This window comes from Coturnix japonica, chromosome 7 (genome assembly GCF_001577835.2).
Source record: "Coturnix japonica isolate 7356 chromosome 7, Coturnix japonica 2.1, whole genome shotgun sequence".
Classification (NCBI taxonomy): Eukaryota; Metazoa; Chordata; class Aves; order Galliformes; family Phasianidae; genus Coturnix; species Coturnix japonica.
In genome coordinates, this window is record NC_029522.1 from 4,450,716 (window position 1) to 4,475,947 (window position 25,232).

The 25,232-nt window shown below is 41.2% G+C and overlaps 1 protein-coding gene across 2 annotated transcripts; it reads left to right on the plus strand.

Moving 5' to 3' along the window:
• The first annotated feature begins 670 nt into the window (after positions 1 to 670).
• On the plus strand, positions 671 to 15,105 carry SLC40A1 (solute carrier family 40 member 1). Of its 2 annotated transcripts, none has more exons than XM_015867835.2 (8): positions 671 to 946; positions 1,097 to 1,164; positions 5,037 to 5,196; positions 5,984 to 6,099; positions 6,421 to 6,547; positions 9,637 to 9,879; positions 10,352 to 11,017; positions 11,950 to 15,105. In XM_015867835.2, the coding sequence occupies exons 1-8, from the start codon at positions 901 to 903 to the stop codon at positions 12,267 to 12,269; spliced, it is 1,746 nt and encodes a 581-aa protein (XP_015723321.1). In that variant the 5' UTR covers positions 671 to 900; the 3' UTR covers positions 12,270 to 15,105. The 2 variants fall into 2 exon arrangements, with proteins under 2 accessions (XP_015723321.1, XP_032301634.1); XM_032445743.1 differs by lacking the exon at positions 671 to 946 and adding an exon at positions 3,724 to 3,833.
• The last annotated feature ends 10,127 nt before the right edge of the window (positions 15,106 to 25,232 follow it).

Here is a 25,232-nt window from a genome sequence, read left to right on the forward strand (position 1 = left end):
GTGGCAAAACTAGAACAGACTATTGCTGTATTACGTAGGACATTTGGTGGCCTGTATAGTAGGGGAAAGGGAAAAAAAGGTTTGACACATATAGGAAGGAACTTTGCAGTGCTACACAATGAAAAATATATTATTTCAGCCCTGGTGAGCAGAAGCAGTCACAGAGGCTTTAGAAGGACAGAACTCTTCAAATATTTTCCGAGGATCCTTGTGTTCTGACTATTCTGGACTATTGCCTAAGTCTATAAGAATACTGGTTTGATGGTGGTGAGAGGGGGAGGGAGATCTTATGGTAGGAACTAGGCTACTTGGTCTAAGCTAGTATCAAACGAATGGAGTCACCATCTTCTTTAGAAGCTTATTTCAGTGAATGAGGCTTACTTAGTTTATTTTGCCTTTTGAAGGCAAAGAATTGGGAGCGCTGTCCTTTACAGGCTTGAGAGCCACAGCCTTGCGATACTCGGTGCTTATCTCACAGTTTCAGCTTGCTGAAGCGTTCAAAACTCGCATTTTGAAAGGTGTGGGGAAAAGGGGACAAAGCAGGAGCAAACCAAACCAGATCGCCGTGAGCCACGGGCGCTGGGGCTGCCCGGCCCGCCGCGGAGCATGAAGCGGTACCGCCCCGGGGCGGGGCGGAGCTGGGCGGTACTCGCCGCCGCCTACAAAGCGCGGCTCGGCTGCGAGCCCCCAGCCTTCGTGCTTCCGGCAGTGCCGCGCCGAGCCCACCGGGCCGGCGCCAGGCTTCTGTGCGCCGTAGGGTCCCGCCGGCAGCGGCGCATAAGGCTAGGGCTTTCCGACTTCAGCTACAGTGCTAGCTAAGTCGGGGAAGGCAACACGGAGAGAAGCCGCGCGTCCCCCCTTTTTTCCTCCCGGTGTTGCCCAGCGGCGGAGCGGGCCGGCATGGCGCGAGAAGCCGGGCCGAAGGGACAGCGACAGCGGCGCTGCGGTCAGTGCGGCGGTGGCTGTCGGCGGCCCACGCTCGGCTGCCGGGAGCGGAGAGGGCTGGGGGGCTGGAAAGGCGTAGCGGCGGGTCCTGAACGGCCAGGGCAGGGAACCGCTGCCGGCCAGCCTCAATCTCTGTCTCTTTCTCGTTTAGGAGCCTTGGTTGGCTATTTCACGTCTGCGAAGTTTCTGCTTTACCTTGGACATGCGTTGTCCACTTGGGTAAGTGGATTGCTGGCCTGCTGGAAGTGGAGTGCTGCTGCTCCGGCACTTACTTACCTGCGTGTTTTCGGCACTTAGCACGAAAGAGTCGCGCAATAGCGCTACGCCGCCACTACGGAGGATTTGCTACTGCACCTTGTCATCGAAAGGATTTGTAAGCTTTTTAAGATACAAAGCTGTACGCTCAGCTTCTAGTAGCACACAGGAGAGCAGTTTTATGAGAGCCCGATTCGGTATCTGTTAGTGTTATGCTTTCTTTTATGCTTTAAGTAACTGCTGAGCCAGTGAGGCTTTCTGCAATGTAAGTCCAAAGTGTAAGTGTGGGGTATGGTCCAGCATAGGATGTGAATGGTAACCCACTGCACCGTGGGCTCAGAGGGCTCCTACTGCCTGTGCTTAATGATAGGAAATGTTTTTTTTCAGTAGCAAACCCACAGAGTGCCAGTTTGCTCTGTCAAAACACTGAAGCTGCTGAAATGCTTTCTTTGTGTACTAAAGCAGCTTACTGCTCCAGTTCTTACTAACTGAGGGTTACAGTTCAATAAACTTAAAATACAAATGAAAAATAGACAATCTGATCATATATAATAAAATCAAGAGCCGTATAACCTTGCAATATAATCCTAAGTCTGCTTCAGTTGGGTTGGTTCTAGAAGTGGACAGTTTCCCCTGTCGTTCCCAGCTCTCTTTCCAGCCCTGGCTGTGGGCTGGATCGTGGTGTGGTTTGTGCCACTCAGGGCAGGTTGCTGCTGCACCCCTGTAGTACCGTGTGCCTCAGTGACAGCACCTTGCATCCACCAGCTCAGCAAATCATACTGGTGCTTTTGTTAAGGGGGTGGTTGTTCTGCATGGAGCACAATTGGATGCTTCTTTAAATAGGAGCAATATCTTAACAATTATTGATGCTATTGACGAAGCTATGTGATGGTGTTTGATTGCTTTGCTCTTCTGTAGAGTCCAGGGCTGTTATCTGCAGTAGCTTATTGGTAATGCCAGCAAGTTGCTCAGCTGGTAGTGCTGGAAGCCCAGCCTGGAGCCTGCTGGAGCTGAGCAGTGAGGCTACTCCCAGCATAACAGGTGAGGTGGCAGAGGGAAGCTGGGAAGCACTGGCATGTGCCCTGACAGATATGGACTGCAGTGTGTCTGTTCAGCTGGTTAGCAGGGTTTGTTACTCCTCATTCCAGCGCCTTTTCCTTTGTGCTGAAAACCTTGACTTAAAACAAACACCGCCAAAGAAAAAAAATAAATCTGCTGAAACAACAGAAATTTGGCTTGTTTTGGCAGCTCTGTTGCAGGAGTTCACCTTCTGTATCTTCTAAGGTTTAGTGTAATGTTATTAACAGGAACAGCAAGCAAGAACCTCTCTTCAGAACTTAAACTATTGTATATCTTTGTGGTGAACTATGTCCACAAGTAGAAATGTTGTTTTGCTCTGATTGAGCTTATTTGGTTTCCTTGTTACTAAGCCATTCCCAAATACAGAGAAGCTGTAAATGATTAAATGTCCTCTGTTCAGATTTGAACCAACTCTAGCATATCTTTTTGGCTTTTGTAAGTAAAAAGTTTGAATGTGTGTTTGGCTTCAGAGGACTGCTTTGCTCAACTGGTGTCTGAGGCCTCCCACTGTTGCCTTTAGGTACTTAACTCATTCCTGTCTGTCACTCAGGACTAAAGAAACAGAATCTAATTGTCTTTGCTGGGTGATGCTGGGCCTCGCTCTTGTCAGGAGGCTGGTGGTGACTCCTCAGCACAGTCCATGGCTCTGCTGGCCTCGGGAGTCTTGTCAGCTGGCAGAACAGCTGTAGTTAGATTAGAGTTGAAATATTCACTTTATGGAAAGATGGATTAAGTTATTTAAGGCTTTACTAATTTCTGAAGGCAGTACTTCTTGTTGAAAGTAAGTTTTAGCTTGAAATTGCATAGCAGCTTAAAATCTCTGTGATTTCCTATTACTCTTCTTCTGCAATGCTGACTTATCTTACTTGCTCATTAAGTCTTTTAGTTCCTCAGAATAACTTGTGTTTTCAGGTAGGGAGAGCTGTAGTTGTCCAAAAGTTTGCAGGGTGGCTGACCTAATTGCATTACTCTGGGTAAATGTTGGTTGGTGTAGCAGAATCCTGAACTTGCTGGAGTCAGGGGAGTCTTCTTATGAATATGAAATGAAACTGGGCTTCTTCTTCTGACAGTAATGGTTGTCACTGCTACCTTTCATACACTTCAGTGCTTGCTTAATTACTTTCTCTTCAGAACTAACTGAAAAATCTCTGTGTAATCTCATGTAACTGGGGGTACAGTTCTTTTTCTGCCCGTGGCAAAGGAAATGCATTTACACAGTTTGAATAAACCTCCTTCAGATGACTCCGTGTACGTTACAAGCCAAATACTTTGTATGTCTCTGTGCTACACTGAATGCTTTAATCAAACTATCTGCAATTATTTTGACCCTCCAAATAGTACATGCCTTATATCTCTTTACTACTGCATTATTTGATAGTTAGATGTGTCAGGCTTTTGCTCTATCGATGATTTTCTGTTGCGTTTTCTTCCCCAACCCTTTAGCCCTTTAGCTTTTTTTGTCTGGAAAGAGGAGGCTCAGGAGAGACTTAATTGCCATCTGCAGTGACCTCGAAGGAAGTTGCGGTGAGGTGGGGGTTGGCCTCTGCTCCCAGGTAACAGCGATAACACACCAGGGAATGGCCTCGAGTTGTGCAAGGGAGGTTTGGGTTGTGTATTAGGAAAACCTGCTTCTTCAAAAGAGTGGTCAGGCACTGGAGTTGGCTGTCTGGGGGGTGATGGAGTCACCATCTCTGGAGCTGTTTAAGAAACATTTATGTGTTATGCCAGGGGACGTGGTGGGGAAATAGTGGTGGTAGGTGGACAGTTGGACTAGATGATCTTAGAGGTCTTTTCTGACCTTAATGATTCTATGATAATATTTGAGGTTCTTAGGAATTTGTAGTATTTGCTATTTCACGTAGCAATTGCTTTTTTTACACGAGAAAACAGGAGAAAACAGTTTTGTCTCTTATTTATGAAAGACTAGGATTGTTTGTTTCAGAAGGATGCCTAATACTAGATTAAATAAAGCACTTCTGTACAGTACTTATAACATGCTTAGAAATGTGAGATGCTGACTCCCATCATGTGACAATGTGAAAACCTTGATATACTCATTAGCAATCTACAGGTCTCTTTGGTAACAGATCAGATGGTGTTTTCAGTAGTCTGAAAATGATGTCTCATGTAGCTTTTGGTCTTTTCTGCCTGTTGTTTTGGTACCCGTAACATGCAAGTTTTGTATTGCAAGTAAAAGTATTGCTATAGGCCAAACACGCTTTAATATTTCATCTCTTAGTAAAACGCCACTGTTGGCCGTTGTTGAAAAAACTGAAGTTAAAATTCAGGGATGTTGAGGACAACACCGAACCCTTGATTTGTGCCTTGCTTTGACCTGACTTGCTTTTGTTTTTTAGTACAGCATTTAATGATTATTGTGAAGTATTACATTGTGTTGATAATTGTTACATCTGTTGCTAACCTGATCTCTGCTGGAGGCTTTGTGCAAGTTGGGAATCTTGTTAGCTGCGGCAGGTAGCAGACATGGTTTGGTTTTATCAAGAATTCAAAATATATGAAATAGTTATATTTGATCTTAAGCTTGTGCTGTTTTTGATGAGGTCACATGATCTTATTGGTGCTGGGATAAAATCAATGATAACAGGATGCATTTATCAAAAAAGCCCACCCGTGTGTGTTATGTATTCAGTAGCTTTCATACAGATATTTTTCAGGGCATTAGTAAATTATTTAACCATTATGCTTTAAAAGTATGAGTATTAATGCTGCACATGTACTTTCTGTTACTCTTGAAGGGAGATCGTATGTGGCATTTTGCTGTGTCTGTGTTCCTGGTTGAACTTTATGGAAACAGCTTGCTCCTGACTGCAGTCTATGGACTGGTTGTGGCGGGATCAGTTCTTCTTCTGGGAGCCATTATTGGAGACTGGGTGGACAAGAACTCGAGGCTCAAAGGTTAGATGTCCGGAGAAGGCTATTTACTTAAGGACAGCCTAAATGAGTGTCAAAAGGCAAAGCTGTTAGAGTCGACTTCTGAAATCAAGTATGAGAACTGGGCTAGCTCAGCTTATTGAGGATAGTGATTGACAGCAGTAATAATCATAAAAAGTTTCCAAGACAGGAGGTGGGTGGTTTTGATTGTGTTATTTGCTATTTCGGTAAGCTTGTACAATATGTAAAGATAAAGAAGCCACAGGTTGATGTAAAAACAACAGGCAAAGTTCTTTACAGTCTAGTGCTAGCATTGCATGTCTCAAATATGTCTTTTATGTAGTTAAAAACAGCTTCCGCTTAATGCAAATGCAGTATGCTTTCAATTAGGTATAAGTACTTATTAAAACTAGAGTATAATGGCAAGTTCCTCATACATACTGGCAGCTGCCAGGGCTTTACACGATAGAATCACTTCTATGCTATGCTAAATTGCAAAAGCTTCAGCTAAGCCTTTTATCCCTTTAAAAAAGTTTCAGTACCTAAATAGTTGGGTTTAGTGTTTGTTTTTTCTCTGTGAAGGCTTAATCGGTTACTACTTTAGCTTTGAAGTTGTCAGACATCAGTTGATTTTCAAAGGCAATAGAAAAGTCAAAATAGAAAGTATATTTTTATCTCATGTTTGAGTGAGCAGCGTAGGAAGCTAGAAATGCCTAAAGAATCTTTGCATGTTTCTTGATTATACCTTCTGTAGTTTAATTATTTGTTTTTTGTGTTAATGATCATTATTCTCTGTTTTGATTTAAAACAGTGGCCCAGACATCCTTGGTTGTTCAGAATGCATCTGTCATCCTATGTGGCATTATCCTGATGATTATCTTCTTGTTTAAGACACAGCTTTTGACCTTATACCATGGATGGCTTCTCGTGAGTGCTCAAATTCCTTAATAAGGAAATAATGTATGAAGAACTTTACTGGAGTATGGGAGACTGAGTTTTTCTGTTCTTTTGTTTTGTTCCTGTGAGCTGTAAGTGGCAAATAAACCAGGAGCTAGTTAGAGAAACAAATAGGTATTTTTTTCTAGGAACTGTAATGCAGACTTAATCGTGTTGTCTGAAGAGTAACGGTAGAACAGTAACAGTGGAATATATGATTGCAATGTAAAAGCCTTTTCTGGTTTTACAAGGCTGGGGTCAAGATCCCTTTATCGCTTTTCTCACCTTCTGACTTTTCCCCCGTTTCTCTAGACGATGTGCTATATCCTGGTTATCACGATAGCAAACATTGCTAATTTGGCCAGCACTGCCACAGCGATCACAATTCAGAGGGACTGGATTGTTGTGGTTGCAGGGGAAGACAGAAGCAAACTGGCAGGTGAAATACATTGCCTTTCTAATACTTTAAATTGTTTTACTTTATGAGATTAATGTCAGACTAGAATTTAATGGAGGATAGAGCCTCTTGGGGTTCGTGGTACTATGGGAAAACAGCAAATAAAGAAAGGGCAGCCTTTATTTCCGCCAATGTTCTGAACTGTTTTTACAGAGATGAGAAGTTGCTGTTGCAATTACAACTGTTTGATAGCCCTAAACTTCTTTAGTCCTTGTTTTAGTCCAATTGCAGTTTTGAAAAGGAAATATTTTTTTTTTATTGTTGGCTGAATAAACGTGCACTGCGCTCTGAAGTCAAATATCCAGTGTTTATCCAGGGCAGCTATTTGACTTTCAGGAACTTAAAGCCAAGTGTTGCAATACTTTATTTTTAGGTCCCTGGAATAAACAGTGCCGTGTAACTGGGCTTCTTACATAGGGGTCAAAGAGAGGTACATAGGAATGAAGTCCAGAACAGTAACGTGCATGGATTGGGAAGCTGCAGATAGGAAATACTGTTCATACAGCTGTATCTTAAATTCCATTAGTCTCTAGCATTGTGTTGAACTCGCTAAGAAAAGTTCTTCAGTAGTATCTGAATACTCAGTATTCCTTTGACATCTGTTAACTTTGATATCAAGAGCTCAGACTTAATCTTTTTTTGCCTTCGTAATTATTACATTTTTCTCTTTCCCTTCCCCCTCCACCTCCGACCCCCTTCCTGCACAGTAGTATGGCATTATTAGGAGAGCTAAAGAGTTCCTCTGCAAGTTCTATTGCAGTTTGGTGTTGATTACTCTATTTGGCACAGTGAACCTGGCTGCCCTTTGCCAGAGAGTACTCATAGCAGCAAGGCAATTCACGCTAAGAAATGTGTGATTTATCTTTAGCTGTGCTGCTACTCTGATAAATAACATAAGCCTGGGAAATGGCATCTTTTGTGATGAACTTGGGTGTGCTTTAAGGGCTCTGAATGTTTCCAATACAGAGCCAAAAGTCTTCTGTACAGAGGAACTGATACTGAAATGCCAGCAAGGCACAGAGCAGCTTGACCTTGCTAAGACATTTATAGCTCCTTGAAGTAACAAGGGAACTGAAAGTTCCTAGTCTGAGATGTTTCTGGAGCTTGGATACTTCTAAACTTTGCATGATTTCAGCTTCTGGATTTATATTTTGTAGGAAACTGCGTAAATTACTCATTAGGAATAAATCTGTAATATATCTCTAATGAAGGAATTTTACTTGACCAAATCATCCAGGAGAGATCAGCCCTTAGGCACATGAAGCATATACTTGGAAATGAAAGTGAGACAAGTTAGTTCTCCACCCAAGTCTTGTATTGATCTTGCGGTGCCTTTCTAGATTATGCGTTTTGTAGAGCAGCGGTGCTATTAACTTCCTTTATGTGTATGAATCATAAGTGGAAAAGTCTGATCTTTCCTTAGGAGATTTGAAGTGCCAATGCTTCTCATTAACCTTTCTTCCTGTGTTAATTCTTATTCAGCAAATCATGTCTCCAAACCCTGTACTCCTGCACGTCAGATAAGGTAGCGGCCGCACCTGCAGAGAACTGCTGTGTGAGAGGCAGTCCTGCCTCTGTGTTGCTTCTCAGCTCCAGGCAGTTTCATGACCACTACGTGTGGTATTGGAAATTCAGGCAGGATGTTAGTGGAAATTCTGTTGCTACTCAATTTAAAAATCAATATAAGAAAACAAAAGTTAAGCATCTTGGTTCACCAAATCTGTTTAAAAGCAGGTTTCTCTCAGGCTGGATAGGGTTGTTTTATCTTGATTCGTGAGTGGTTTTGGAATTGCCTTTAAATAAAAAATGAGTGTCAGTGTTAACTTGACAGAAGACATCGTTGTTTATCTCTGCACTGTGAGGTTTCTTCCAAAAGTAGCCTTAGTTAAAAATGTGAGTAAAACAGGCAAGTACTGATTGCCTTGGCTGCCCCTTATTCCTCAATATTTTTTTCATTCACTTTGGTTACTTTATAGCTGTTCTGAGTTTGGAAATACTCGCCTTATCCAAGCAAAAGAAAGCTTTGTCATTGGAGCTTTTAAAGCCAAATATTTTGCAAGTCTCTAACTTGGTCCTCTTACTTAAATGTCAGTGGAATTGTTAGTATTGAATGGACTTTGAATTCTATATTGAATAACCTCAACATTTATTTGAATGACTAGTAACAATTCTTGACAGATTTAGCAAAGCAGCTTTTTATTGTTTATTTCAATTTCCCTTTATAAGCTTCATTTTCATAATAGGACTCTGAAATCAGTTTATGTACCTTTATGCAGACCAAAGCCCTGGTGTGTAATAAAGCTTAGAGCATTTGATAGCTTCTAAGGGTGAATCAGTGACACTGTTCATTGGGAGTCTGAAGCAACTTAGAGGGTGTGATGGCTGAAGCTGATTTGCTGGCAAATGCCTCGTCCTTCCCATTCAAATGTAAGATGCATTCATGCTAAGAATGGATTTCTTCTTTTGACCATAAACATCCAAATGTGGAACAGAAGGGAGGGAGGACTTTGCTCATTAAGTGCTGAGTAAGTGTACAGCTGCCATCTATCAATGTGACTCGATAAGAAAATGTAAAGCCATTTCAAAGGTCAGCTGCTATCACGTTGGGTGCTGTGGTCACCAGTTATTAGAAATAAATAGAGGGAAACTGTAGTTTGTAATATTATCTTTTAGGGGATGACTTCTACAGTGCATGGTTTCTAGAGTTGTGTGTGCTGTGTTTGAGTGTTAGGGAGACTCAGGATTTCATAGTGTCACTTGAATGTAGAGGTAACCAGTGGTCTTGTGAAAGATTAATTTACCTGCAGGAGGATGCTTCCACTCAATGTCAAGAATTCTTAATGTGGATTTTGACAGAGGAGAGATCTGGCTCAGAAACACCTGGATTGGTCTCAATAAATTCAGATGCAGGAACACTTTAAAGGAGACTCTAGCGTATTTTTATTCTTCCTGGAATCACTTGTAATTGAGTCAAGACTTTTTAGTGTGTTGTGTGTATATGTGTAATTCTCAAATGTGTTGTTGAATATTTTGCAATGGCTGTTCAGCAATTTATATAATCATTCTGACAGATATGAATGCCACAATACGAAGAATTGATCAGTTGACCAATATCTTGGCCCCAATGGCAGTTGGTCAGATAATGACATTTGGCTCCCCAATGATTGGTTGTGGATTCATTTCTGGCTGGAACCTGATGTCGATGTGCGTGGAATACCTGCTACTCTGGAAGGTTTATCAGAAAACTCCTTCTCTGGCTCTCAAGTGTTCCAAAGTTGAAGAATCAGAACTGAAGCAACTGAATGTAAAGAAAGGTATCGAAAGCGTAAATGTAACTGTTCCAATCCACACAATTCTTGCTATGGCAGTCAATACTCTACTACCAAAACGTGATGTTTAAGTACTTCCTACTTTATCTGGTTAATGAATTTAACCTTACAAAACTATATAAAAATACCATCTAATGCTAGCTCATGTGTATGAAGTAAATTGATTCCTTAGGAAATAGAGTATTCATTAACAAGTTGGTTAGTTGAAGCATTCTTCAATCTGCATTCTTACCGTAGTTGCACTGAGGAAGCAGCAATTTAAACTGATAAAGAAACTTGGCTTGATCATACTATATGGGTCAGATTTAAGATGCTTATCAAAGTAGGGTTAGAATAGTTACCCAGTTTAACTGATGCACTTTTGAAACGCTGAATTTGCTGCAAACACTTGTCTTGCAGTTTGTACTCTGCAGTTTTGTGGTAGGAGTGTATCTAATGGTTGCGTTTCTGTTTGCAGAGAATGATGTGAAACCTGCTGAAGGAGTGCAGTTAATTGTTGAGAAAGATGTAAATGGCTTTGAGCCCCAGCGGGAGAAGGAAGTTGGCTGCACTGCCCGAATTGCTGAACCTTTCATCACATTTCGTGATGGATGGGTTGCATACTATAACCAGCCTGTGTTTCTTGCAGGCATGGGTCTTGCATTTCTGTATATGACAGTTCTGGGCTTTGATTGCATTACTACAGGCTATGCATACACTCAGGGTTTGAGTGGTTCTGTGCTAAGCCTCCTGATGGGTGCCTCTGCAATCACTGGAATAATGGGAACAGTAGCTTTCACCTGGCTTCGTCGCAAATGCGGTCTGATCCGCACAGGCCTTATTTCTGGAGTTGCTCAGTTTTCCTGTCTGGTCTTATGTGCCGTCTCTGTATTCATGCCTGGGAGCCCTCTGGATTTGACTGTTTCCCCATTTGCTGACATCAGTGCCAGGCTGTTTGAAAATGAGCCATTACCTACTATTGCATCTCCAGGAGGTGAGCCTGGAGTGGCTTTTGCAACTGGAATGCCCGACTTGTTCAACGGGTCTGCTGCTCCTGCTAATGCTGACCCAGAGATGAGTCCTCAGCCTGTGCCTTTAATCTCTGTTAGTCTCCTCTTTGCAGGAGTCATTGCTGCTAGAGTTGGTGAGTATTGTGTTGCTATTAATATCTGATGTATTGAAGGCTTTTAATTCTAGAACCTACAATAACTGACAACAAAACGCCTATCTGAGTTGAGAGCTTTAGGCTACAGTGGAAATATTGCATTACAAATCTAGGATGAATTACATTTAACATGCAAATGAAATGATCTTCTATTAGTATTGCCAGTGCAGAGTTTGCAGTTCTAATTTGTTGTGTATTCTTCTCTAATGTGAAAAATTGTCACACTTGGAGGTGACTTTTTTCTGGGAATCTCACCTCATTTTCTTTTTTTTCCCAATCTTATGAAACTATTTGTTGATAGGAAACATATCCAAACATCAGTGCAACAAATACCTTCTGTTTTCACAGCTTACAAATTAGCCCATTAATTAAAAGGATAGTCTAATCTTCAAACTTGTGACCAGCAAAGGAGATCAGAAGAGGAAACTGTGATTTGAATGACAGGGTTTTGTTTTGTTTTTATCTTTTTAATTTTGTTTAATTAAAGTAATTGACAGATAATGTAGTGTCAGGATTGTAGTACCTTTTTACCCTGTGAGAATTCCTGGGGCTTTTGCTGAATTTTGCAGGAGGGTCACACATAAGAATTGTTTTGCAGGGTAAACTTTCTATAAAATAGAAAGTACCGATGAGCAAAACGTTGTTAATAGATGTGATGAAGCAAGATGTGACGGGGAGGTTAATGCGTCAAACTGTAAGGGCTGGTTCAGGAAAGGCAGTGAAGGAAAATAAATGGCTCTTAGCTGTGCCAGTGTGAAATCTGCTCTACTGTGAAGGGAGGTTTATTTGACCTGACTTGTGTATCTTTAGCAGAACTGATTGTCCCTAGGTGTGAAGTAGGTTGTATCATTAATGAAAGCTTACCTTGAGCAGCTGTGTTACATGGGTAACTGTGTGTTTTTCTTCCATAGGCCTTTGGTCCTTTGACTTGACTGTCACACAGTTGCTCCAAGAAAATGTGGCAGAATCTGAAAGAGGCATCATAAACGGTGTCCAAAACTCCATGAATTACCTTCTTGATCTGCTGCACTTCATCATGGTCATCTTGGCCCCCAATCCGGAAGCTTTTGGTTTATTGGTGCTTATTTCTGTATCTTTTGTTGCAATGGGCCACATAATGTACTTCAGATTTGCTCAGAAAAGCTTGGGAAAACAGCTTTTTGCTTGTTGCACTCCTGATCCCGAAGCAGTTTCTGATAGTTCGATGCCTGGTAATACCTCTACTGTGTGAAAGGATCCACTTCCCTTACTAACATCCTACATTAATATCATGGTTAAGCACAAATTGCCTTTTGTGACCGTGCCTAGGGTGTTTCTCTACAGTTGAATGCATAACTTAAACATGTCATGAAGCCTTCTGAAGGGAACTCACTGGTATTAAAGGGGCCCACAACAAGCCTTTCCATTTTTGGCCAGGGACAACTCCATTGAATCTTGACTACTGGTATTTCAAAGGAAAAGCTAGTAGTCCTGCCTAGTATTTGATTATGAGGTCATGTTGGTTCTGTCCTTCTGCACTGCCCCCCCATGATGCCATTTAGCAGTGAAACATAGATACTTGTCCACAAATTCCAAACAGTTACTTGGCTCGTTGAGCGAAAAAGACTTTTTAGTTGCTTTAGTAAAGTTTGATGTACCATGTTTGGTTTTCTGTTTTCCCTTTCCATAAACATGTCCTGTTCCATTTATTGCCCCCCTTCCTTCTCAAAAGGCTTCAAGTGTCCTTTTTGGTTTCCTGAAGAGAACTATTTGTTCTGATGTTTCCTGGATGAGGTGTCTAGTATTGTATTTGTTCTGGTTTAACTTTACAGAAACACCTGTATAGGTTTTTTTTTTTTTGCATGTTTTCTCACAGAGTAACTATAGGTACAAGATATTATATTACAGTGTTGCACTTCATAAAGTAGAACATAACCTCATTTTAGAAAAGCTACTAATATACTGTAACATTATTAAGCATGGCTCTTTTTTTATGTTGTAAATGACAGGTCTGCTCGGGTTTGATGTAGCAGAGAGTACTAAGGTCAGGAGTGCTGGTACAGAAAAGCTCAAGTCTAGGCTAATTTAGCCTTTGCTTCAGAGTATGAGCAGCTTTAGTTTATTTTAAATGCTTTTGTGTTCGGAAACCTATTCAAGTGTTAAGTATCGGAAAATAACATGTGTTCCAGGCAAAAGAAATGAAGTGGATTACTTGCATTAATCTGTTTTACATTTATGTGAGGTTTGACTTGTTTAGAACGAACGATGAGATGATGGATTGTGTGGCCCTCTGAAGCAGCTTAAGAGAAACAGAGAAACATTTATCACTCTGATTTATAAGTTCTTGTGTTAGTTGACCTTACGCGTGTACTAACACGATGCTTTTAGAGTCACTGGCCATTTGTGCACTTTTGTGAATACTAACTAAGCACTTTTTCAGTACAGTTGAACCTTCTAGTGTTCTGAGTTTACCTTTGGTAAGACAGTATGACTTAGAAATATAGATCTTTATGAAATGTTCCTTGGCAAAGTTTTAAGCAATATACAAAACCATGAAGGATATTATTCATGTGTTGCTGAAGTATCTTGTAAGTGGCATCACTTCTAAGGTCTTTAATTTTAGCTTCCGTCCTTAGCAGTCATCTAAGTTGTCGTATCCTGAACCCTGGAATGTAAGCCTGTGAACTCTTAGCATTCAAGGCATTACATCGGGTTGTATGTTCGCCATCTAAAACCTTGTAACATTACCTAAATAGAACGTAGAAAACCTCTAGTGGCTTTTGTCTCACCGTATTCTGTAAGGGGAATGAAAATGAAGGAATGGGCATCCGATGTACAACCCACTTGCAGCCCTCAGAGTTCTAGAACTGTTGTTGAGTAGTAATTTTTCTCTTCAAATGGACCAAAACCAATCGTTACTGAAAGGTTCTCAGGGATATTTTCCACTAGATTTATAATTGTTTATATTTTGACCAAGCTTTAGGGTTTTCTTTCAATGTAATAAAGGTAAAATGTGTAAATTAGAAGAGCTTTAAAATTTGTGACTTGATCCTGTGTTTATTCTTGAGGTAAAAGGGAACTTGGCTGTCAGCAGAGCTAGAGCCAGAAGTAAAATAAAACCAGCTTATCTAGCTTTGTAGAATACAGATGCCTAGAGAGTTGACTTTACAGTGTGTGGAAGAAGAGCAGGGTTGAACCGGTAAGGAATTGTCTGTAAATGTCTGATTTTCCAAATATATCGTCTTGTTTATGTAATATAAATTTGGATCAGTTTTTAATATTGCTTGATATAAACAAAGGTAGCTTGGGTGTCTCTATGCTGTACTTGAGGAAAATCTAAATGCCAGCGTATCTATGGACTTGCTGTCCTGCCGGGAAACTGAGGTAGAAATGCAGTTCCTTGGGGGCTGCCCTCCAGGAATACACAGGGAAGTAGACTCGGGAGCTTCTTAGCTCTTCTCAAAGTGGTGGTGTTGTTTTTAAGATCACCGTAGCCTTATTTCAGTAGAATAGTGGTTTATTTCACAAATTGTCCCACTAGGTATTGCAGCCTGGATCTCAGACCTAAAAAGTAGTATTGGGAGAGGGGGCTGGTCCTTCATATTTTGTATACATACTGTTCCTAGGATTTGTATTGGTAAATGATTGGCAGGCGAGACAATCCTGAAATGCAGAATAGCAACATGGATGCTAGTTTTTGTGAGGAAGAATGAGGTCTAATTTGGAGATGTAGTATGTTTTGGACCGAATCGGGTATGAGATGTTTGAAAACCAAATGCTGCTGGAGCACAACTATGTGTATGTCTTTAAAATGTACACAGACACCTGTACTGATGAGTGCTTGGAAGCAATGTGGAGCCTCAAGTCTTACTTAGCAAGAGTTTCATTAAGTAAGCGTTTTTGGCCTCGTATTTATTTATTTTTTTAAAATATGTCCAATTTGGATGAAAACTGCCCTTAAAATGTACACACTAGAAATCAATGTTTCCCAAATAGCCTATTTTGTTATACAACCTTATGCTGGACATAGTATTGATTTATGTATTAATCTTGTTAAAGCTAATGAATAAATTTGCCTTAAAAATGTTTGTCTTGTGTTTTTCAGTTTGTGTGTGTCTTGGTGTGCTACATCTAGTACTCTTTCCATAGCTTTTCCATAGACATGGGGTGGAGACCTGAACAAATTGCACTGAGGAGGGAGGAATCGGCAAGTTTTGGTTTTAATGTTCAGGAATAATTCGGCTGAGTTTTTGTGCAGGACTTATGCTTTCTGTGTAAGGTGTGGGATTGCTTGCAGTCAGTCTTTGGAAGAATACCATACTTGTTTAATAGGATGTTTCTGAATTCCATTTTAGGCTGCGGGGTTTTCTATAAAGATTTCTTTGTGTAGTCCTCAGTGAGGTTATTCCACTGGGAAAATTAGAATTATTAATTGTTATTTAGTATTAGATTACTTATTTCCGTGTGAAAATGAGGTTGTAGGGGGTTAAAACTATAGGCTTTACATGTATCAGATTTGGTAGTGACAGGATAAGTGACTTAGCACTGTATAGTAGGAGCTGCCAAGATGTCAGTGCTGAAATTGAGGTTCTAACTCGCGCTTCTTGTGGAGATGCAAGCCATGCCTGTGGAAAGCTAAGTATATCGCACGCTGCATACTTCATTGTTATGCCTTGGATTGTTTCATTGGTTTTATTTTGTAAATAGTTGTTTTCAAACCTAGCACTGATGATTCAGGCTCTGAAAATTGAATCTTAATACAAGATGACAAATAGAGTGAATTCCTTCCCTGCAGTTTAAATGAGCTAACTCATCTGCTTAAATTGGCTGAGTGTACGTTTCCTGTTGTTTTCAAAGACAACATATTTTCATGTGGTGTTATGTGCTTTTCACACTGAGCGGAGGCTTTTTTTCCTCATAAGTTTTCTGAAATTAGTTGTCTGGAGATCGTGCTGTTTTTCTATCTGCTTCAAAGTCAACTGCTTTTCACATCCTCCAGGACCAGTGTTTGCCGTGTACACATTCCTCTGGCATTTAGTCCTGGTGAAGCTAGTAGTTCGTGTTAGTACACTGGTACTTAGTACTCTTATCCCCTCTACTCATGTTCTTTTTCCTCCACGCTGGTGCTATTAACTGCATGCTGTAGTAAGCAGTGTAGGATTAACTAAGAGGATTTTGCTCTTGGAATAAGGCTGTGCCTCTAGCTTCTGCTTTCAATTTTGTAGTGCTGAGGAGCAGAAACAACTGGACAAGGATGTTTGCCTAAAGACTTGCAGAGTTTATGGACAAAGTGCAAACTATTCAGTAATGCTTTTTCAAATACTTTGGCTTGTCCTGTCCTTGTGTGGGTCAGTATTTCTTTCTAGTTAAACTTTTATTGTGTTTGGTCATAAGCGTGCAGCCGCGTGCTTTCTACTCTTTATCTAGGTTGGGAGTGATGGAGCAATCTGTTTTCACCCAGAATTTGAGATTTTACTCCTTTGTTCAGAAAGTTACTTGACTTATATTTATATAATCAGTTTTACTCCTTTGGCAGATAAGGGATGAAGAACATACAGTAGATGCTGTTGATAGGGCTTCCGCAGCAAACTGGGTCACTCATTTAGACAAAACAATCTCCAAATAACAGCATAATGCTTTTTCAAGTTGCACAGTTTGGTTCAGAAAACACAGGAAGCTGTTGGTTCTCAGTACAATTTATAGCATATCAGCATTCACATAAGACCATTATCTGAGCCTGGAAATGAGTTTTCCAAGCAGTGAAGCTAGCAAAGTTTGGCTTTCTATGTCTGCGCGTCCTAGGCAGTAGCTTTAGCTCTTAGCCCCTGTTGTGCAATCTTGCCTCTTCCATCAGCTCTCACAGCATTCCCTTGGGCCCCATGCTATCAGCAGGGCCAAGCTGAACACACAGTCATTTCTCCTTTGGGAGCGTTGTGCCTGCAACGGGTGCGCAAGTGCTTGTGGGCTGATTAGCGAGCAGCCAGCACAAACAGGGCAGAGTCCTGTGCTTGTGCCTCTCTGTGAAGGGAAACGTCCCATATCCACTTTTTTCTCAGCCACTGATTCTCGCAAAACTGCTAACGGGTTTGGATACCTTTCTCTTTGGTATGTGTAGATGAAATTATCCAATTGGTCCAGGAGCTGTTTGTTAGGAAGTGACAGAAGAGTGTGACTGTCACACATCCCTAGAAAGTGGTTAAAAATGCAATGTGCTTTTAATGGGCTGTGTGATACGGCTTTAGTTAGTCTGTTGTCAACAGCACATCTTAACAATTGAATAATATCAACTTAAAGAGAATTAAGATGAAATCAAATGTAAGCAAGAGCACTACAGTTCTGCTGGATTAACAGACTGTTCAAATACTGGCCTATGGTACGCCTGGCAAATGTATTGCATGTTTATAGCAACAAGGCTAAATATAAGTCAGTTCTGCGACATGAAGAGAGCAGTGGGAACAGATGTGTTTGATTTGTCAAGTGAACCGTACAGGCACTTGGGAAGTGAAAGACAGGAGAACAGCAGCCCCTTTTTCCTTCATGACTGAGGCTGACTGAGGAGGAACCAGGGGTGTGCAACAGTTGTGATTAGAACTCTACAAAACAAGACAGGAGTGAAATAATTGTGGTCATTTAAATACTGAGAGGTGATGTGTTCAACTATATTTGAGTATGTAAAAGGGAATGGGAATAATATGTAATGTTGTTTCGGAAGATGGGCATGAATGACACAGCTCACACTATGCTTACAACTCCAGGAGCTGTGTTACTTTTTTACTGATTATTTTCCATACTGTTTTTCCACCTGTGCTTATCCCACTACACATAACGCATGTCCTCAGTTAGTATGCTTCAGTATTTCCCTTGGAGCCCTACTGAGATAGCAGACAAGTGCACACGGACTTCTGTCACCAAGAAATAGGCAATTAATTGTTCTCCTTTAAATCTTCTCAATGTATAACTAACCCATCAATAGATGTATCTCTTTGTTTAATGACTGAATGTTTGCTTTCTGCTTATGAGTGATCTCTGCATTCAGTATCTCAAGCTGCTCTGCAGGGTTGTTAAAATCTTTAAGCAACTTCTATGAGATTTAAATGTTTTTTGGTGGGTACTCGGTCAAAGCTCCAAACCAGTTACCAGTCAGCTTTCACAAAACAACAATTCAGCAGATCTGCCAAGGGATCCTGCTGAATTCAGAAGGCAGAATTCTGAAATATGTTGCTGAAAGAACAGGATGATAACTGTGAAAATCCTCTTTGTGCTTAGAGAGTAACACAACCTCAGCACCTTCTCATTTAAGGATCTCTTTAAAATAGGACACCTAAAGCAAGAGAACATAAATTACTTATGTTAGCACTTTTGATACAGTTCAGCTCTTTCAGGTATTTTTTTCTGGAACTAAAGGAGTCAAAACAATGCCTCTTTCTTCAAGTTCATATTACTTCAGCAGACCATTTTAACTAAAACTGTTCAACTATAATTATTTAGCATGACAATCAGGATTATTACATTTTTCTCTCAACTTATTTTGTTGTAACAGTGCAAACTAACCTGTTTTCATTAAGCAGACGTGCCAAACCTGTTTTCCGAAAGGCTCACATGCTATAATAAACTTATGCAAAGCCTGCTGACATCCATATACGTCTCCTATACGGTCTGCTTCTTGAAGTGCCTTGGAGAGCATTTGAACTTGGAGAGTTCAGACCATTTTCTCTGGGGATGCTCCTAGGAGTGTATGTTCTGGTTAAGTCTGCTGAAAAGGTAGCTGTGCTATTTGAATTCCTTCCTTTCTGGGAGTACCTCTGCAGGCTGACCACATCAGACATGAGAACTGACAGGGAGTTATAATAATGTGTGGTCTGTCCATCTGAGAAAGAGGGGAGTTGTGCATGTTAGAAATATTTGTTCAGCTGCTGCTGGAGTAAGGCCAGTCTAAATCACTGCTTACAGTATGAAGTGCGCTGCAGTCCATTTATATTCTAAAGATAACAAAACAAGATAAAGAGCCCATTCTTTGGGATGTTTTGACAAAAGTTTCAGAGAAATAAAAATAAGTCAACTGAAACTTGATGAGTACAGATACTTTTATTTGCTTGGCTGCAAAATACTTATTCCATGTCTGCTTATGGTTACTTGGCATTGCTCAGTCATGCCCAAAAGGAGCAAACTGTGACACAGCTGGGGACCTTAAGAACCTTAAACAGCCCCTGTGAGGTGCAGAGTTTCCTTGCTGAAGGCCTAAGCATGGGGCAGCTTTATTCAACATTGTCTTTCAAGAGGTTGTGACTGAGTTGGCAGAACTGCTCTGCAAAAAACCGCTGCAAGTTTTGGGGGCTTAAGCACAGGATTTTGGAGGACTGAGTGGATGGCACAAGGAATGAATTTCTACACAGCTCCTGAATATCTTGAGGCAGTGGGAACACGATCGGTGCCTGGAGAGAAACACACAGAACAGCACCAGAGGTAACATATCCCCATAGAAGGAAATATGAAAACAACAAGAAAAAGATTAAAGACTTGCCACAGAAAAGAGTTTTGTAGAAAAAAGCGTCCTTAGAGTCTTTTGAACAGTTTCTTCCTCATCTGGAAAAAATAATGTAGAATTGGTATATTAACAAAATCAGGAAAAGTGTATTAATTTTTTTTAATGCTACAATATTTCTGTTCGTTTTGTGCAGAGTTGCAGTCCTAGAAATTGTCTTGCAATAAAGCAGTTGCTGTTTTTGTCACACAGGGTTCACAAACCTTCATTGCCCTTCTTTTACTGCCTTTCCTGTGCCAGAATGGCCTTTCCAGACATTTTCAGTAGTCCAAGAAATAGAGTCATGCTTTGGCTCCTTTGATTTCTGCTATTTTCTGTGCTTTCACTAGTGCCCAAACCTGGCAGACAGCACAAATCAGTGTGAAACTACTGCATCTACAGAAGAATGAAACACATCTCAGCACCTTGAAGTCCCTGCTCTCATTCTTAGTCAGTTGTTCTCATTTTGCCAAAAGAGGCAAGAAAGCAAACTGTGCTCCTGCTGTTTGTTTTCCCCGTTTCTTGCATTCAGTGGGACTATGTGGACAGATGGGTGAATATATTTTCTGAACAAAGGATTTCAGAGAATAGGGGAACCAGACTCTTTGGAATCATAGCAAGCGCAGCCTTGAGTAACTGATAAGAGCAAGACCTCTTTGAAGAGGATACATAGGTTTCTTCTCTCTCCACTGATAATTAGTTCTTATCCAGTTCTGCTTTGCTCACTGAGATTGTTTTCAGTAATTAAATGGTAACTTGACTTCAATTGCTTGGGCTTTAACTTAAGGTACTGGTTCAAACTCAGAGTTATGAAAGATTGTAGGGTTTCAATTTATTTGCTTAGGTTTGCTGAGGTAAAATCTAATTGTTTTTCTTATCTGAGTGGAAGAGACCCAGGCCAATAATTGGCTCTTTAGCAGAAAGCTGTAACTTAAAGCTGTATTTATGTTTCTTTCTGATGTTCCACCTTCTGTCCTGTTGAGATACCCCATTCAGATGCTGAGGATGTAGGTCAGGTGGTTAACAGAGCTTGGAAACTGGAGCACCAGAAGATGATATGAATAAATGCTGCACTTTCTGGCAAATGTAAATTCTTTTAAGTGTGATAAAGAAACTGAAGTACAGATCCACATCTTCTTTCCACTGGCCATGCACCTCCACAGCCACACAGCTCCAAACCACAGAACGCTGCCTGTGTCTTCTGGATATGCACATTCTCAACGTATCAGTTACTGGCTGAGGCTACTTCTGTTTTTTCAGACATGTTAGGCATTGGAAAACAGGGATATGGAGGAGCTACCCTACTTGCGGTGCTTTATCAGGGTTATCAGGAGCTTTCATGGGCTGAGTTTGAAGGAGCAGATTCTTTTTGAGGCCTAGTGCCAAACAAGATGTTGAGGGCAGCTGCATGTTTTGTTTGTGTAGCTTTTGATTGTGTGTTACATTTCTTGAGGCTGAGCTATTATAAATTCCAGTGACCCTCATCCCCGGAAATGACAACAAGTAAAAGTACTGAATGAATAAAGATATATTCAGAGAAAGATTTCTTGGAGACCATTTTGGTCATTAAAAGGCCGAGCTGTTAATTAAAAAAATGCATTTCTGATCATTCTCACCAACCCTGCAAGATTTCAGTGTGTTATCCCACCTCTTACTGGCCAACTTACAAACAGTTTAACGGTGAGATATTGATACCTGCGTTTAGTGTTACCAACTAAAAATTTAAGAAGTAATATAGGTACAAATAGTTCAGTACAGGAGAACTGCATACATTTCTTACAGTGTGTTCTCACTCAGCCAACTGCGCTCTTATCTACGAGCAACGCTACCCCCCAAAAAAATAAAGAACTAACAATTTTGCAAGACCTCTCAGAGGAAGCGATACAAGGCATTATTAGATGTACTTGAGCATGAGTCAGCAACTCTTGTCTGACATCATGCTGGATAAATAAGCCAGAAGTCTGGTTACAATTATAAAGCGATAAAATGGAGAAAATAAACACATGCTGGAAGTCTTAAGCACAACCCCTGGTTAGAAATGGAGAAGGTGCTTCTGACTAGGTTTTGGGGAGCACCATCCTTCCCTGCTCCCTCACCATAGCCTTTACTCTGGCCTCTGAACTCATCTGGAGTGAGATGGTGCCATCCTCATGGTGCTGACTAAGGGTTAGTTAACACAGGTTAGTTATATCTCCAGCTTGGCGGCTGCAGGGAAACACCACTTCTAGACTTGGATAGTCTCAGTCATTTGTTGTTAAAATTGAAAAAAGTCTGAATTACTGGGTAAAAAAAAAGTCATACGCCAAGAAGAATTGCCTAAATACAGCTGTGTGGAAGTTCTGAGACCTATGTAGTACTAGTGGGAAAGCTAACTAGGCAAATATAGTAACTATAACCTCTTGTGCACTGTGGATGCTGCATGTGGCCTGTGCTGGGCAGCACTGCTCGATCAGCAAACTAACTCAGCACATCTCTTCAACCAGGTGTCCAACCTACCACAGCCTGAAGCTTTGTAAAGGAAACACCAGAAGCTCCATTCACTGCTTTCTGAGTAAACGATCTTCCAAGGAGAATGAGACACAGGGCTGCCCACAGTTCCTGCCCAGAACGCTTTCTTATTTTACAAAGATGGATTTTGTGCCAGAAAAATTACACAATTATATGTAAGTTACAGGCAAAATGCAAGAGCTGCATCTTCACATGGCTGTGTCACCACAGACAGTTTAATTTCTATTCCAGTAACATGAAATTTGTGGGAACTTTTCATTATGTGATACTCAGACTCTTACATTACACAGCAAATGGATAAGGAATAGAATACTTTCTGTTCTGTTGAAAGACACCAGTGTGTTTTCAATGGTCAGATTTTAAATGGCCAATAGAATCCTTATCTCACTCGCAGACCTCGTGGCTGACTGCACTGTTTTCAGAGCACCAGCACAGGCTCGGGAGCAGCAGATTATGCCCTGGTCTGAGCACATGTGGATTCAGTGCTGGTCAGTCACTGCATGGAGTTCTGGCCATGGCACATGAAGGGAGCGCTGCTCCCAGACTGAGCTGAGAAAACTGCAACCATCTTCCTTCCTTATAATTTCTTAATTCCTGTCCCCTTGCGGCTCTGATGAAGGGGCTGCACTGCACAACCTTTCCCTTCAGCAAGGTTAAAGCACCGCCATGGGTGCCAGAGGACAAAGAGGAGATGAATCTTGGGCTGTAGAAGAGGGACGTTAGCCCTTCTTAAATGGACTTTGCCAAGTTCATGCCAGCAGCCCACACTGCGCTCTATGCTGATAAACCCAGGACTTCAGCCTGGGGCTCCATCATGCCAGGGCAGAAGGAATAAGGGAGGAGGTCACTACAAACCCAGAGATAAACTCTGAGAGCACTTCTTGTCTCTCCTACCGCCTGTAGGACGCCAGCAGTAGGGAAACAGTCATTACAAAGCCTATTAGAGAACATAATTAACTCCAGCTGGAACTTTTGAACTCAACTTTTAAAAAGCTCTCACCTCTCGTTAAAGACATTAAGCAATCATCTTTTCAAAGATATCAATGAGCACCACTTCCCACATAGTAATTCAGTCTTCGATTGATATTGAGAAGTTCTTTTTTCTTTTGAGTCTAAGAAATCAGAAGCTCTGTATGGAAAGTAATAGCCTCACCAGAGAGAACTGTAACTAAGTGGCAAGCAATATCTGCTAGTGTATGTGAAAAGGAAAGTGAGACTTGTTCTGAGGTGCCTCAAGCTCAGAAAACTCACAGAGTGGTTTCAAAATATTTTGGAGGCTTTTTTTTTTTTTTTTTCCAATTTAAAAACTAACGTAGTGAAAGTACTGTAGAAGAAGATATGCTTGCCATTCTTTTCTTCCCAAGCAAATAGCAAAGATAGGATAACACTTTCTCGTCCTTACTGAGCAGCAGCTATTCAGCAGACATTAAACAATAGGGAATGTTAGTAGCTTACATGTGCTTTGCCAAATCAAATGCTATTTTCAGTGTGACTCAAAGGGAATGATTCAGCAGTTTCCTAGCCAGCAAATAGTTCGGACCTGACCCAGAGTATTTTAAGGTTTGTTGTCACATGTTTCTTAGTTGCAGCTTTCCCATTTTACTTTATCTGTGATTATGTGGTAACTCCATTAATGTATCACCCATTAGAAGTATGAGAGCACACGAGGCTGTGCAAGATAACGAGAGGATTCAGTTGTCACTAAAGTTATTCTTATTGAACACAATTATCTTTGGTGCTCTTTATGATACTTCAGTTCTTTTAAGAAAAACGATATTTGAGCTAAAGAAACCCCACACCCATGAAATATAATTGTGGCAAGGTGACCTCATTTGTATTACACCATATAGCTTTGTGCCACTTGGTACACAGGTAGGAGAGTAACTGCACAACACAATAATTAGAGGTCAGCTGTAAACTTGAAACAAGAAGGCAGAAACAATTTAAAATGCAGGTTTCAGCTATCTTGAAATGCAGGATGTGTGTTGAAGGATGCTTCTGTTATTTAATCTACAGCTGGGTGTGCATTACTGTAAGTATTACTGTAGGTGGCTGTTGAGAATTCATTCTGTGTAGCAGAAACCCACATCACGAGCAACGAGCAAAGCTGTTGCTGCCCGTGCCTTAGAAGTTGTGATTAGAATTAAAAAGGAAACAAAACTCACGTGATGGATGGTTCAGCAGTTTGTAAATCCCCTTTCCTTATTCACACAAGAACGCCTCGCTCTTATCCCCTTTCCCTGTCATCTCTTTGGGCTAACATCACGTGCAGGAGCGTCTCCTCCATCAGCTTTGCCACAGAGTCCTGAAGTGGAGCTCTCCTGTGAGCCACTATTTGGAGCTCCCTGCAGCAGTGCTCTGCCTGACCTCTAAGCTGAGCTTTCATGGTCCCCTGTCAGTTTTCAATCAGAAAATAGAGTGCAGTGCATTAGATGCCCCTGCATGCATCCACCTTGGTGTTTGCAGAGAGAAGAAAAGCTTGTTTATTAAGAAGCATCCTCTGGAAACTGCTACAATCTGCTAAGTTGTGAGGTAGCCCTGGGCCCAAGAAGCGTCCATGGAGCTTCCTGCAGTAGCACTTCTGCCAGGGACTGCTCAGCAGATTTGTTTTCTGTGGGGCATGAAGGTTGAATGGGAAATTGTGGAGCAGCCTCCAGTATCTGTGTAATTGAATGTGTTCCTCTGAAGAAAAATTTCTGGATGTTTCTTTTGCAGGGTGGGGTGGGGAACAAGAGCAGGAAAGAATATGACCTGGTAGCAGTGCTCACTGGGAAAGCAGAGCGTGATCAGCATGGTTTGTGGGAGAGCTGGTGAGAATTCATGTGACTCCTTTTGCCTCTGTGGGAGTCGGTACCTAACTGTCTTTGCTAAGTCCATCCGTGACCTTGAACTGCAGTGAGTTTTCCAGCTGGGCAGTAAAACTAGATATGGGTTCTGTGATTGTGATGGGGGTGAAAAGGAATTATTGAGGAAAGACAAAACGTGAATCTTGATCAGCCTCAAAAACCTGAATGTTCTTGTTGGAGCCAACAAAGAACAACAACTAAAGAGCATACACCCTGCATTGTATGTTGGGGAAGCCAAAGTACTAAGCCTGCTCCAAAATGTGACTTACAAAACATCATTCTAAGTTAAGTAACTTCAGAGTAGGAGAGTGAAATGCTTTTAAATGTCAAGCCCCAAATG